Source organism: Podarcis bocagei, assembly GCF_964188305.1.
Source record: "Podarcis bocagei genome assembly, chromosome: 7".
NCBI classification, from domain to species: Eukaryota; Metazoa; Chordata; class Lepidosauria; order Squamata; family Lacertidae; genus Podarcis; species Podarcis bocagei.
Window position 1 is genome coordinate 72,078,268 of NC_138132.1, and position 15,393 is coordinate 72,093,660.

General features: G+C 45.9%; 1 protein-coding gene across 5 annotated transcripts in view; it reads right to left on the reverse strand.

The window, feature by feature from the left end:
* Positions 1-15,393, reverse strand: part of PLCH2 (phospholipase C eta 2) — a 326,994-nt gene that overhangs the window by 36,518 nt on the left and 275,083 nt on the right. For all 5 annotated transcript variants that reach the window (XM_081201387.1, XM_081201388.1, XM_081201390.1 and 2 more), the window contains 4 exons: positions 5,631-5,723; positions 3,162-3,262; positions 790-887; positions 205-387 (listed from right to left, as the gene is read on the reverse strand). In XM_081201387.1, the coding sequence (XP_081057513.1) occupies positions 205-387; positions 790-887; positions 3,162-3,262; positions 5,631-5,723 (475 nt within the window). The remainder of the gene's footprint in view (positions 1-204; positions 388-789; positions 888-3,161; positions 3,263-5,630; positions 5,724-15,393) is intronic.

Below are 15,393 nucleotides of genomic sequence, written 5' to 3' on the forward strand. Positions count from 1 at the left end.
GTTACTCGCACAATGAAAAGTGCACCGGGAAAAGTTTTGGCCCCACAAATTGGATGAAGGTTCCGTGGAAAAATAAGCTTCTTCAAAGCAAGTTTCCGCTTTGTTTTAAACACAGCAGGCTTTGTAGGCAAAACAGCATCCAATTGACAGCTTTCCCATCTACCTTCCTCGTTCCTCAAAGCTTTGCCTCTGGCTCCTCCTTACCCAATTGGCACCCAGCGTTCCAGAAGGGCTGAGGGTTGTAATTACTGGAGTCCACGCGATAGGAGGAAGGGTAGATTCGCGATAGCTGGTGTTGGTTGAAGCGCAGATACTGGGCCGGCTTTTGCTGGAGGATCTGGTGAGCTTTCGTTTCGCTGAAAGAGGAGACTTGCCAACTGGAAGAGACTGGAACAAAGGCGGGGAGAGTGCATCGCCTCTTTTAGTTATTTAACAAATACGACCGGCATCCACTGATGTTTCTGCTTTCGGATCACAAGGGACTACATATTTGCATTGCATTTCCTTTACACTAAAATTAATGCGGTGGAATAACATAACAACAATGTAAATTATACTTGTTACATAATTCTGCCACAGCAGACAGTGATGAATAACATAATTTTGGGTGGAAGATGAGCTGCAGCAGAACAGAAGCAGGGCTGTGTGTGATGAATACAGAGTGGAACAGAAACTGAGGCCTTCTTCCCCGTCCCTGCTTCTAGGCAAAGGTGCACGGGACTGCAGTGTATACCTGCAAGGTTACCCACAGTTTCTCTTCTTATTTCGTCTTTATAGCAGACCACCTACCTTCAGATTCTACGTCATGGATCCCAACAGATTTAGTGTATTTCACCAGGTCGGAGAGCGCTCGGGATAATTTCATGGTTTTCTTCTGTCGGTTTGTTCTATGGGAACAAAGCACATTGGGGAATTAAGAGAACAGAGATCCTCAGCAGTGACAAGAAACAAGCAAACAAAGGACTGGAGGAGAAGGCAACGTGTGTAGGAGTTGGTGAAACAATAGGTACCCATGGAAATAGAACACAAAATGCTGTCATTGTCAAATCACCTCTAAGCTGTTCTGATTAAACTTTAGCACCAAACAGCACCTGAGACTTTCTGCACACAAAATCATGTGCTCTATCGCTCAGCTACAGGTGCTCATAATGGGTGTTTGAAGAGCTACTATGCACCAATTCAGTTCATCTGCCTCAGTACGGTCTACTCTGACTGGGAATGACCACAAGCAGGTATACTCTGTGTCTGGAGTTTTGCAGATGAGGCAGTCTGTGTGCATTTGCACAAACCAGTCCACTTCAATCATGGATAGGGATGTTGGAGAAACAGGAATGGAAATTGCCAATATTCGTTCCTTCACCCTAGGTCCAGAATGGAAATCAATCCCGCAAATACAATCAGTATTTGCTGCTGCTGTTGCTTTCAATCTGCAAACGATATGTAATTGATTATGTCCCCCTGCCCTCCATTTGCGTTGTGTTTCCTTTGCACTGAAATTAATGGAGTGGAACAAAATAATGGCGACGGGAGGAAATTTAACGTCACAAAGCAATTGTTCTGGCATGGCTAGCATTTGCAGTTTGCTAGATGGATCAATTCCCCCCTCTTCCCGTTCCAGGAGTTCTCCCATTTGACACCCCAAGCCAATTTTGGGGTGCACATGGCTTCCACTCTTGGGACTCACAAGTTGAATCCCAGTCAATGTAACTTGCATAACCACTAATATAATTCCTCCACAGCAGACAGCAAGAGAAATGATGTAGTTCTGGGTGGGAGATGAAGTGCAGTGAAAGGGAAACTGTGCTCTGTGTGAGAAATGCAGGGCAGAAGGAGAAAGGATACCTTCTCACATCTCTAGCCATGAAGCACATGCAGGGCCGGCCCTTGCATGAGGTAGTTGGCAGATTCTGGGGGAAGGGAATGGTGGCGAGGTGTCGCAGGATAGAGCTGTGTATGCCTAAATTAGCCTGATGCTCTGCGGGATGGTAGAAGTCCATGTCCCATCACCAAGGCTGAAGTAAGTGTCAACTATCAATCTGGTCAGCTTCTGAATGAGGAACAGGGTGAGGTGGCCCCATGTTGTCTTTCACCAGAGGCAGCAAAACATCTTGGATCAGCCTTGGGTGAGTAGGTAGATGGATTATCTGGACTCCGGAGATTTAATCACAGATTGGAATAAAGAAAAGCATGGTGGAACTCCATCTTGCCCAGATACTTCATCTGGTTGCAGCTCAAGCGACAAAAACACCAACTTTGCATACAGAAAGTCCCAGGTTCAAACCCCGACCACCTCCCCCCAGCATCTTCAGGTAAGGCTAGGAGTGGGAAAAACCTCTGCCTGAACACTGGAAAGCCACTGGCGGTGTAAACCAGGGTTTCCCGAACTTGGGTCTCCAGCTGTTTCTGGACTACAACCCCCACCATCCCTAGCTAGCAAGACCAATGGTCAGGGGTGATGGGAATTGTAGTCCGAAAACAACTGGAGATCCAAGTTTGGGAAAGGCTAGTGTAAGCAATAGAGACCTAGATGGACCCATGGTCTGACTGGGGATAAGGCAGCATTCTGGAGCTCTGTGGTGGAACATTGGTTGTGTATGCAGAAGGTTCCAAGTCCAGGTCCAGCATCTCCAGGTGGAGCTGGGAAGCACCCTTTTCTTAAACCCTGCCAGTCAGTGTGGATAATGCTGAGTTAGATGAACCAATGGTCTTACTCAGAAACATCTGGAGGGCCGAGTTTTCCTATGCCTGCTCCAGACCATCCTCCACCCTTCAGGTATGGCAGGAGGATGTGCTTAGCTGGTAGTGAGTTAAATGCTCTTTGCTCATGTGGAAAGTCATGTTTTACTCTCGATGCTCCAGACTTGAGCTCTGTCTCAGAAAACCCTGAGCTTTTCCCCCCTAGGTCTGTATGTTTTAAAAATAATCTGCAGTCACAAGGCCTGCAAACATCTCTCTCTCTCTCTCTCTCTCTCTCTCTCTCTCTCTCTCTCTCTCACACACACACACACACACACACACACACACACACACACATCCCGCCCTAAACCCATTCCATTTCACTGTCTCTGTCCCATCCGGTTAGACTTGATCAAGAGACCAGTCCATTTAGGCAAAGTTGTTCTGCACATGTATCTGTTCAAAGAAAGGGCATTGCCACTTACTTGCTGTAATGTACCGAGCCTCTGGCTAAGTTCCCTTGACAGTCAAGGTCATCCTCACCCTCTTCCAGACTTGATGCCCTTTTCAGTTTGCTTCCTTTTTTCTGCACCAATTGGGGAGACACATCCAGAGTTAAAGCAAGTCACAGGTGACATTTGCATATATCCATGCAGGCCCAGGTGTGGATACAGAGGCCCATCTTATCAAATGGAAACATACCACAAGGCATAGGTAACTCCTCAGAGAGACTGTGCTTCGGGGAGAGAATCTTTCCAGTGCGAGTGCCATTTGCCTACACGGCCATATGGCAACCACCATATATAAGAGAGAGGCATTGGAAAGCTTGAGGGAGCCCCAAGTTTGAAGAAGTACAAATATATTCAGGAGGAAGAGCGCCCTGAGAGGAAGATCTCCACCCCACCCTCAAAGCCACCCAATGAGGACTGAGCATGCTCAGTGGGCCTGGAATGCCAACTGGCTGTTGTAGGGAGGGGGTTGGAATGGAGTATCCTGGAAATGGGCATGTCCCAAACCCTGTACAGCAGCACTCCCTCACTGCAACATTTTGTGGTAGGTTCCACTTGTTATTTGTAAGAGAGCTGGAAGGCAGCATGATGAAGGCACGATTTCCTCCTAGTGTACACCAGGGGAAGAGGCAGACTTCATGCTTGCGGTATCTACTTTCTGTTTTACTAGGCCAACATGAGTCACCAACTGGAGCAAGGTGTAAAAGGCATTCGATTAGAATGAAAGAACAGGGTCCTTGCATTCTGATAGCAAGTTCAAACTAGCACTGGCAACATTGTGGTTCAACTTGAACTTGCAAAGAATCGATATTTCGGTGTGTTGAAACTCTTTGCCCATTGATATAAGGCACTGTATTGTTTTCAGAGCCTGATAAAAACCTTTTTTTTCTTCCAGCGAGCCTATTCAGGCATGTAATTTTAGTGTGGATTTTTGACATCTGATTTTAGTGCATCTATTTTTTATTTTTTTAAAATAAGAATAATAATTAGTTTATAATATAAATGTTGTCATGTAATTTGCTTTATTGGCATTTTAACTGAATGGTTTAGTGCAAACTATTTAGAGCTATTTTGTTCTGGTATATAAAATTGTGTTGAAGAAAAGAAAAAGAAAAAGGCTAGGGCAGAGATGTGTATTTTCTTTTTATGAAACACTCTAAAACACAGTGCACACTGAAACTGCTGTAACAACGAGCAACAGATAACATTAACAACAACAGTATTTGTGGAGACAATTAACCTAACACTGGCCCTATTTGCATTTCATGGAATCATAGATCTGTCTTGAATCATGGAGTTGGAAGAGTCCCGAGGATCATCTAGTGCAAACCCCCTTGCGATGCAGGAATATGCAGCTGTCCCTTATGGGAAGTGAATCTGCAGCCTTGGTGTTATCCGGCAGCACACTCTAACCGACTGCTTCCAAAGATTCCTGGCAACTGTGCTTTGCTAATGTTGCTGAGAGTCGTTAGGAGCACCCTATTCTCCTCCAAGAGTGGTTTAATCCTCTCAGGAAACTGTAGGAATCAGAGCCAGCCCAAGACATTTCGGCACCTGAAGTGGATTCCCAAAATGCCCCCCCCCCCGCCCACCAGGGAAGAAGAGCTGAGGTAATATCTACATCAGGAACAAGGTGGGAAGAAAGCTCTGCATCAGGCTGTGGTGTCTTGCGGATCTTGCTGCCTGAGGCAGTTGCCTCACCTTGCCCTGTGAGTGGGCCAGCCCTACTAGTAACTGTAGCTCTCTAAGGGGGGGGGAGATAGGTGTCTCAATTCTCAGCACCTTCAACAAACTACAGTTCCCAGGATTATTTGGGGGAATATACAGCTACTTAAAGTGATAGGGTACCACACTGCCGGTAGGGTCATAGTTTGTACAACCCCTTTGGATGTTTCCATGCAGGTGCCCCCCCAAGCTCCCCTGCTTTCATGTGGGGCAAATTTCAAAAGGGACAAACAGGGAGCCCATCATGTTCCTTATGTGATCCCTGATTGCCTGGGGGCACTCTGGGAAGGGGGAAAAATGGCACCACAGCAGCACCAAAAAAAAAATGGCAACTATTGCGCCTCAAAACCTTTCCCATAAAAATGTAAGCGGTTCTCAGAACTTTATCTCTCTCCCCTCCGGTCAAAAATAAACATGGAGGGGGGAACACTCAGCACAGCCCTGCTCTTAAATGTAGCTTTTGATGTCCACATTGGTGTTACTTTAGAATGTGCATCAGTCTCATGTCAGTTTCAATCTAAAGAAAGGGTGCTTAAGAGAAAATGAAGGGTGCAGCCTTGACAGCCATGACAGGCTGCATATCACTGTGACGTCATATTCACTATGTGATCCCTTACTGGTTGCCCCTTTCTGTTCTAAATTTTTAAATGGCTGAGGTGTTTGAGCTTTTGCAGGGAAAGCAGGGTAATTTGTGTCTATTCCTATGAATAAATGAATAACCTTGCGCTTGGAAAAACTCCCCATCAGCGATCGGTTGTGGCGTTTGTTGATGACAGCATCCTCCCCGGATTCCACATCCTCCTCATGTTTGTTCTACAATAGCAAAGAAGGACAACATGCAAGACTGTCAATGACAAGACGGACTGACAGGAAGGCAGGTGGACAGCCTGACAGATGTACACAGAATACACTGTTTTAAACATCCTTGCACAGCATTTTGGACTTTCCGATGCTTCCTGGTACCAGAGAACAAAAGTGCCATTTCATTAGGTAGTATGTTTCCTACAGAAAGAATACCTCCCTAGTCATCTTTTAATATATATTTTTCTTTTTTTGGAAAAAAAGTAGAATGCTTTTTTATTCTACCTTTCCTTTAGGAAGCTCAGGGCAGTTTATACCAGCTTTTTATCCTCACAACAACCCTGTATGGCATCAATTGGGCAAAAGCTACAGCGCCTAGCAAACACCAGAAATTGGCACAAGCACAAATCAGTAGCAAATCTGGATACTTGCTAGGACAAGCACAAAAGAAGCAGAGACAAATTTTAACACTAATAACATCACTAATAATATATAAATCACTAATAATGATCAGTAAAAACCAAGATTAACAACAGAGTCTAAATACTGTTGTCTTTGCTGACATCTGTAGAAAACTCTGGTGGGTTTTTTTGAGTTGCTAATGCAAAGATCCTTGCTTGTAACAGTTTTGTTGTGATCTGCCAAGAAATAGGAATTCACGAGGAACCCATGACGTTCCAGAAATTTCTGGACTACAATTCCTTCAGTCCCCAACTATTTGGCTATGTTTGCTGGTGGTGGTGATGGGAGTTGGAGTCCAGCAAAAGTTTCCAGAGGGCCACAGATTCCCGTAAGTCCTGTTTTAAATGTATGTCAGCAAAACCTCTGCAATGCACTTTGCATACAACAGCTTTCCTGAAGCCCCCGGCGGCTGGTTAAAAGCTCTGGGAAAGAGACCAGGAGCACTTATGAGTTGAGCTGTTCTGAGTGTGGCAGGCTTAGTACATCTTTAGAAACAACACATTATGAAATTTACATATACGCGAGTCCAGGGGACAGGGGGTGTGGAATTAAAAAAGGAGAGATATTTTCATATGAAACCTCCTGGTTATTAAAAAAGCACTTCATTTTATTATGGAAAACAAGATCGCTGGCACTGTGTAAGGGAGGCAGAAATCACCTGTGTGCCTTTTATGCTCTAGTCACCTCATGCCAGCAACCAATGGAAGCTCCGCGCCTCTCAGAAATCTCACTCACCTGGCCTCCTCATTAACTGTGCGCATTCGGCTATGGAAGCCAGAGTCATTAATAAACAATTTGGAAAGAAAGCTAATAAAAATCCAACAAAGTAAGCTACTAAAGACTGCATTCTCAGCCCTCCCCATTTCCATTTCTAAAGCTTGCCACGTTGCATTATTCATTTCGGGTGACAGATTATCCCCTGGATGGAATGGGTGCCATTAAAGTGGGGAGGGAGATAAACAACCTGGTGCTAATCAAAACATCATTATTGAAGATACAGAGAGAGAAAGAGCTCTACCCTAAATGGACATCAGTGGGAAGAAATGTGTTCCTGCATCTTCATAAACAATGAAAAGAGCTAAGAGGAAATCAGTACGAGATGAGGCATTACTCAGCTGTTCTGCCTTGTTAACAATTGCCACCAAGAATCAGGTCAGGGAATAATACTAGCAAGCCTGCTTCAGATTGACCCAGGGAGCAGGCAGGGTCCATTCCTAGGAGGCCTAGCTGAAGGAAAGCCTACACGCAAGGACTACACAGCGTAACTTAAAAAAGAAAAAAGAAGAAATCTGCTATGCAAATAGCCACCATCTTAAGAATGGTAGCCCATATGCTTTAGCCTTCAGGGCCAGGATACCTACTAAATCCCTCCCTGTCTCTCAGAGTGGAAATTAACTGGAGGCCAGTTATTTCTTTATGACATTTGTTTCTCACCTTTCCCTCCAAGAAGTCCAGGGCAGCATACATAGTCTCTCTCCTCCCCTAGTCTCATCCTCAGGCAGAGAAACAGTGACTGTCCTAAGTTTCATGTCTGAGTGGAGATTGGGACCTGGGTCTCCCCAGTCCTAGCCAGACACTCTAACAACTGCGCTTTCCAAGGCAAGGAGAAGGTATCCTCTTCTCTTGAATGTGGCCCATGACCCTAAGAGATTCCACCTCTCTCTTTCTGCAGGGGGAAAGAGAGCTTAAACACTAATTTAAACACTAACGCTTTGGATCCAACTAATGAGATGTGCCAGCTTTATTGGGTCTCTGATCTAGCTACTACACACCAGTACCCCAACTTGCAACCTTACACCCAGTTGCTTGGGAGCCCAGGCCATTTAAAAACAGCACACAATATCCCTAGGAAATGTTTCAGAAGATTTGCATCAATTAAGTTCATGTGATTGGGCAGAGGGGACACTCTAAAACAGGAATAGGGAACCAGTGACCCTCCAGATGTTTGCTGGCCACCATCATCCTTGAGCATCAGCCCCGCTGGCTGAAACTGATGGGAGCAAAAGCATCACCTGGAGGACCAGCTTTCGTAGCCCTGCTTTAAAAGGACAGCAAGTTTCCATCGTTATAATTGATAGACTAAGCAACCAGAGCTTTAGTTGATTCATAGGAAGGGGACAATTTTCATCACGGAGAGGAAATTTCTCATGTAAATTAAAGGCAGCAAATTAAGGGCATGTTTTGGGAGGGGGTTGGAATACTGAGTGTGAGTGTGGTGCTGTGCATAAGTCGGTAGAACAGTCTTTGGCAACCTGACAAGCCGTTTTGCACTACAACCAAATTGGTTTTCTGCTAAACATTTGTCTCCCAGCATTCCTTGGATGCAAAAGGTGAATATGACCTGGCTGCCTTTCACCAAGTCTGTGTGGAACTCTGCTGGCCAGTTGTAGTGTTAAGAGATGCAGTTCTTTTGCAACTCTAATGTAGATTTGTTTTTTGCATATGCAGGTCACCCCAGTGTGTGGCTCCTGGTGTGCGGTAGTAGGCAATTGCTTCTGCGTGTGACACAATAGTAGGTTTCTTAACACTTCAGGCGGAAGACTTCAGCTTCCATCCCCAACATCTTCTGGTAAGGCTGGGAGTGTTCCCAAACTGAAACCATGGAGGAGAGCAGCTGTCCACCAGGGTAGACAATACTTAGCTGGATGGACCAATGGCCTGACCTGGTAAATGCCAGCTTTCTTTGTTCTACTTTAGCCATCAATTTGCACCTGAGCCACTATTTCAACCTAGAATCTTGGGGTTCTAGTTTTGTTTTCAAAAGGTTGCTCATATAAGCCTCTCAATCCCTGGTGTCATGAGCAGACTAGGGATGGGAAGGCTAAGGTGCTGACCATTAAAGCCCTAAACGGCCTCGGTCCAGTATATCTGAAGAAGCATCTCCACCCCCATCATTCTGCCCGGACACTGAGGTCCAGCGCCGAGGGCCTTCTGGCGGTTCCCTCGCTGCGAGAAGCCAAGTTACAGGGAACCAGGCAGAGGGCCTTCTTGGTAGTGGCACTCACCCTTTGGAACGCCCTCCCACCAGATGTCAAAGAGAAAAACCACTACCAGATTTTTAGAAGACATCTGAAGGCAGCCCTGTTTAGGGAAGCTTTTAATGTTTAATAGGTTATTGTATTTTAATATTCTGTTGGAAGCCGCCCAGATTGGCTGGAGAAACCCAGCCTGATGGGTGGGGTATAAATAATAAATTATTATTATTATTATTATTATTATTATTATTATTATTATTATTATTATTATTCACACACTAATGCTCACCAGATGATCCCTGGCATTTTCTTTATTTTTCTTTATTGCATTTTATACCCCACCTTTTTCTCCAAGGTTCTCTTCTTCCCCAGATTATCCTCACAACAACCCTGTGAGGTAGGTTAGGCTGAGAGGCAGTGACTGGCCCCAAGGTCACCCAGTGAGCTTCGTGGCCGAGTTGGGATATGAACCCTGGTCTCCCAAGTCCTAGTCCGGCACTCCACCCACCGCACCACACCAGCTCTGCAGCGTGAGACTAACCTACATCACAGGGATGTTGTGAGGCCAAAAGGCAATTTATCTTACAATGTGCTCTGAAGAGAAAGCATTATCTTGTTCTCCTGGGGCTCAGAGGGAAAGCAGAAACAAGGGTCAGGTCAGGTTAAGTAGAGCCAAACAAAGCAAGACCCCGGGGGGCCTGAGAGCTGAGAAAGGGAGGTTGTTGTCCCAGAAAAGCTTAAGAAGGTTGACAGGGCCTTCCTCCCAGTGGCTCCAGCCCTGTTCCCCAGGGATGCTGTCTGACAAGGGCCTACAGCCAACTCTGCAGCCACATGGTCTTGCGTGGCTGTGGAGCTACAGGGGAATCTGAGGATAATGGGAGGCTGGGGTGGTGGAAAAAGAGGTCTGAGAGCTATCTTCCCCCAATTGGATTTACAGAAGGGAACAAGGCAAGGATGTCCATTATCTCTGCTACTTTTCATTCTGGTCCTAGAAGTGTTGCTTAGAGATATTAGGCAAGATGAGAGGATTGTGGCAATAAAGATTAAAAAAGAAACTAAGAGCATATGCTGATGACAATGTTCACTCTGGAAAGGCCATTGCAGGGAGCATGAACTCTTACGGACAAACTAAATGACTTCGGTACATTAGCAGGTTTTAAGACTAACCACCAGAAATTGAAAATTTTAACAAAGAATATGACAACAGAAAACCAGAAGGTTTTGCTGGAGAAAACAGGGCTTCAAATTGGAAAAAAAGTTAAATACTTGGGTATCACTATGACAAATATGAATTGTACATTGTTTCAAAATAAATATGTAAAAACATGAACTAAAGGCAATTATAATAGGTAATCGAATATATTATTCTCTCTCTCTCTCTCTCTCTCTCTCTCTCTCTCTCTCTCTCTCTCACACACACACACACACACACACACACCCTGAACAGGACTTGTTCACAATAACATGTTCCTGTAGCATGTCACTGAATGTCATGGGTCCCATGGTGCCAACCTGGCTGGGAACTGGGACACAGAAGGCGTAGACTCATGTTGACTTCAATACATTTTTTTTTAAAAAAATGAACAAATGCTGTGAATCAGCTCTACTGATGAAAAAAAACCCCACGCAGAATTAAATGAATGAGAGTCTTTGGGGCCCGTGAATCATAACTCCTCTAGAGGGCAGCACTCCATCACAGAGACAGCTGAGCCCCAGTGACAAAGGCAGCCAATCCTTCACCCTTCCTCTCTCCCTCGCTCTCTGTGAAATAAATCCATCAAGACTGCTGGGCTCTCCCAGAGCGGTTTGTTCACACAAGCACAAACTGCATTTGATTTGTCGTCACTCGATTACTTAGAACATGACGCCTTGCAGGTGAATTGAGTGAGGTGAATCCGCTGAAAAGCATGGCGTTTGTCTGTGCCGTTCAATTTGCAATGCTTCATACATGAAATTTAGAGCTGAGAGTGAAAACTCAAGTGTGGGAGGGGTAGAGAGAACAGATTATGTTTGCCAGTTTCAGGGACTGGAGCTTCTTCCGAGTCCATTCCAGGTGTCTGGTTGAAATGACTGGACAACTGGAAATGGCCCAAAATCGATATGGGGCTATGGCTGAGGTTTCCTTGAACCTGTCACTTACCTAAAAAAGTAGATTGGAGATACATTTTTCTTTCTTTCACTTTCCCTCCCTCCCTCCCTCCCTCCCTCCCTCCCTTCCTTCTTAAATGACTTATAATCATAGCACTGTGAAGTTGGAAGGAACCCCAAGGGACATCTAGTCCAACCCCTTTGCAATGCAGAAATCAACACTGAAGCATCCCTGACAGACGCCCATCCAACTTCTGCTTTAAAACCTCTATTGAAGGAGAGTCCACCACCTTCTAAGGGAGCCAGTTCCACTGTCAAACAGCTTTTACCATCATGAAGTTCTTCCTAATGCTTAACCAGAATCTCCTTTCTTGTCATTTGAATCCATTGGTTTGGGTCTTACTCTCTGGAGTAGCAGAAAACAAGCTGGAGCCATCTTCCCTTTGACAGCCCTTCCGATATTTGAAGTTGGGTATCATATCACCTCTCTGTCCTCCAGGCCTGATCCACACCAGGGGTGATAAAAGTCATCCCTTCGGTCTGCTAGAGGAGGCCTAGTGGGGCTTCTTGCAAACAATAGCATCCTAATGTGGGTTGGGCATCTGGAAGCTGCTGTTTTAATTTCCCACAATTCCCCAGGTATTGTGGGAAATGCAAATAGCAGCTCCCTCTAGAACTACCTGCCTGCCACTGACTGGAGTACAGAAAACTGATGAAAGGGGAGGCATAAATTGGTGTCCAGACCAGTAATGCTGGAGCCCCCCAGTAACTGCCTGAGGGGGGGAATGGATGAATCTGCCCATTTTTGGTTCCCCCCAGTTTCTCATTTCTCTGATCTTCAGTTCTTTGCATTACCACCTCAGTGCGCAATTTTTAAAAATACTCAGGGAAATTCATCGGCATTTTAGTGCAAATTTCTCCTAATATGCATTTTTCTGTGTGCAATTTTGCCCAGTATATAAACATTTCTGCAAGATCTTTCCCTTAAAGCAATGCATTTCCCTTAACACAATGCATACAAATCACATTTGTATGGACACTTTATCCCAGTATATGCATTTCTGAACATATTGCAGGGCCAGATAACTGTACTGAAAAATTATGAGCATTGCAATTTTTTAAGGGGTGGCTGTGTTTTTGTTCTCGTATTGTTTCGGAAAGCGCAGATCATAGAGGCTCACCTTTAAATGTGAAATCAATCTAATCTATCCCCCTTCCCTACCTGAGTGTCTGAATGTAGACAAGCCTTTCAAGATCTCTCGAGGCAACAGCTGTTGGTAAACTCATATCTTAACAAGCCTATAAGGATTTTGATTGTGGGATTAGAAGCAATCTCCTCCAGCCCCCACCTTTCATCCAGAATTAGCTTCTTAACAGACTCAGGAAGGCTCCAGACCTCATCTCAACAGCTTATTAACTAACATCCAAGCAAATGGCAGGTGATCTTTATGCTTTGCCACTCAGGTGCAGAGATTAAAAGCAAGGACTTGGATATGCCTGGATGTTTCTCTCCCTCCTGTGCAGGCCTCCGAGACGTCAGAGAGTTATACAACTCAACTCAAGAGGCATATGGAATGTAGGCTGGCCATCAAGGGAGCAGCAGCAGAGACTATTCAGAAGCTGTAATCCACTGTGACATTCCGGGGCTTAAATTTGAGCACCGAAGCAAAAGTAATGAATGAACAAAGCCTGATTCACACACACACACCCTTTTGTTTCTCGAGTGGTAGAATGACAGCAAGATGTAAGCATGTGCAAGAATGGGCTGATATTCTACCAGAGGAACATCACAACAGGGAGAACTGCATCCAGGAATGTGAGTGAAGTGGTTCTGTTGGCAAAGGGGAACGCACTGTCCCTTCTTCAAGTGCTAAGAAATTCAGGGCTGTCTGTCGACATCCAGTTTGCTTGGGGGGAGGAAGGGGGGAGAAGGACGGTGTCTTTGTTGTTGCTGCTGCTGCTGGCACCTGCCTGTCTCGAGAGACAACAGAGTTTGCATCCAGGGTGAAGTCAAACCGCTGGATAATCACAGCACCTGCTGTGGCTGCAGAGACAGGTAACTCATAACTGCTGCCTACCACATTGTTTCTGCACCAAAGTGAGCTCTCTGGGATGCAAGCCAGGGCAGTGTGTATGGAGGTCCTGGGATGCCCAGACGACAAGACCTGCCTCGCAGCCTCAGTGGTCAAAAGGAAAGCAGAACAATCTGTTTGGCACCAGCTTGGCTGCAGGAGTCGCTGGAAGGAGACCCGTCTAGTCCAGCATCCTGTTTTCACAGTGGCCAACCAGATGCACATGGGAAACCCAGCAAGCAAGCAGGATTTGAGTGCAACGTCACTCTCTCCCCCCTGTACCATTTCCAGCAACTGGCATTCATGGGCACACTGCCTCTTGACAGTGAAAGTGGAACATAGCCTTCTCTTCTATGATTTTTTTCTAATCCTCTAAGCCATCCAAATGATCTCATGCATAGATTCAGGATCCGTTCTGGCTGTGTAGAAACAAACACAATGAAAAAATGTACTGGGCCCCCTACAGTCCCCCTCAGGGCAAGGGTAGCCAACATGGTACCTTGCAGATGTTGTTTGACTCCAGCTCCCATAAACCTCAGCCACTATTGCTAATGGTCAGGGATAATGGGAACTGTAGTATGGCATACCTGGGAGATGCCATGGTGGTTGCATAGCCTAAGGTTACCAGGTTTTTTCCAATGAATCCAGGGACCCTTTAATTAATTAACCGCCTTTCGGAGCAGCCCCATCCCAATTCCTACTTGTGTGCAAGCAGGAGGGGGCAGGGATCTCTCAGGCAGCGCAATGCCTTCCTTCCCATCGGAACTGCCCCAATCCCATTCCTACTTGCGTGCAAGCAGGAGGGGGCAGGGATCCCTCAGCTGGGGAGGCTTCCCTTTGCCTAACTGAGAAATTCCTGCCCCCTCCTGCTGGCAGCCAAGCTCTGATAAGCAGCATGAAGCCTCCCTTCACAGCTGAGAGATCCCTGCCCCGCTCCTGCTTGCACGCAAGTAGGAGTTGGGAGGCTGCTCTGAAAGGCAGCATGAAGCCTCCCTTCATAGCTTATTTGCTGGGGTCAGGGAAGGTGGAGGCAGCCAGGAAGCTGCATCTTAGAGCCCCTGCACCACTCATATGGGGAGTTCCTGAAGCCAGCCAGAGCCAACTGCTCCGGGCTGCTGAGAGACTGCCGCTGCTGCATTTCCAGGGGACATTAGATGAAATCCGGGGACATTCCGGGGATGGAATTTGTCCAGGGACTTATTCACAAATCTGGGGACTGTCCCGGGAAATGGGGACATCTGGTAACCCTAGCCTAGCCTACCTTTTGGATTTGGGAGGATCACTGCACTTTTCTGCTGCTGCGGATTGCTTTGCAGAGAAAGAAATATTGGGTCTGGCTCACCTTGTGTTCAAAAAGCCCTCTCAAAATTATCCACCTTGTTTGCGGGCATGGACATGGGGAGGGGAGCATTTCACTGGATTTCTCAGAGTGGGGGAGAAATTCTCCAACTATTTCTGAGGGGCGAAGCTCAGGCTCTTCCTATTTCTTCTCTCTCTCTCTCTCTCCCCTCTCCCCCACCCCTCTTATTTGCTGCTACTGCGGCAAACTGGCTTGGTAGCCAGGTCACTGCTTTGCATTCTCCACAATATCCTTTCTAGGTATTTGAGGGTGGGGGGTGGGAGTCACTATAACAAAAATAACATTTGAGAACATACAAAGATAATTCTGCAAAGTGGTTTTCATTTTCTATAGAGTGAGAAAAAGAAAAATGTCAGAAATTCTCGGAGGGGTCTTTATAGAAATTGTGGTTCACCTCTTGAACATGATGACAAAGACAGTGGGTCCCTGATTCAAATCCTCACCTCAGCTGCAAGCTCATAATGCAGCTGGGGAAGGACTAAAGCTCAGAGAAAGAGAGCATCTGCTTTGCATGCAGAAGGTTCAATCTCCAGTATCTCTGGTTGGGTCTGAGAAGGACTCTTGAGTGAAATCCTGGAGAGCAGCTGCCAGTCAGTGTAGACAATACTGAGCTAGGTGGACCAAGAGTCTGGCTCAGTATAAGGCCGTTTCCAATGTCCCTGTGTTGCCTTAGAAAAAGCCGTCCTACTTATGTGATATATCTGTTGCAAATGCAGATACCTTAA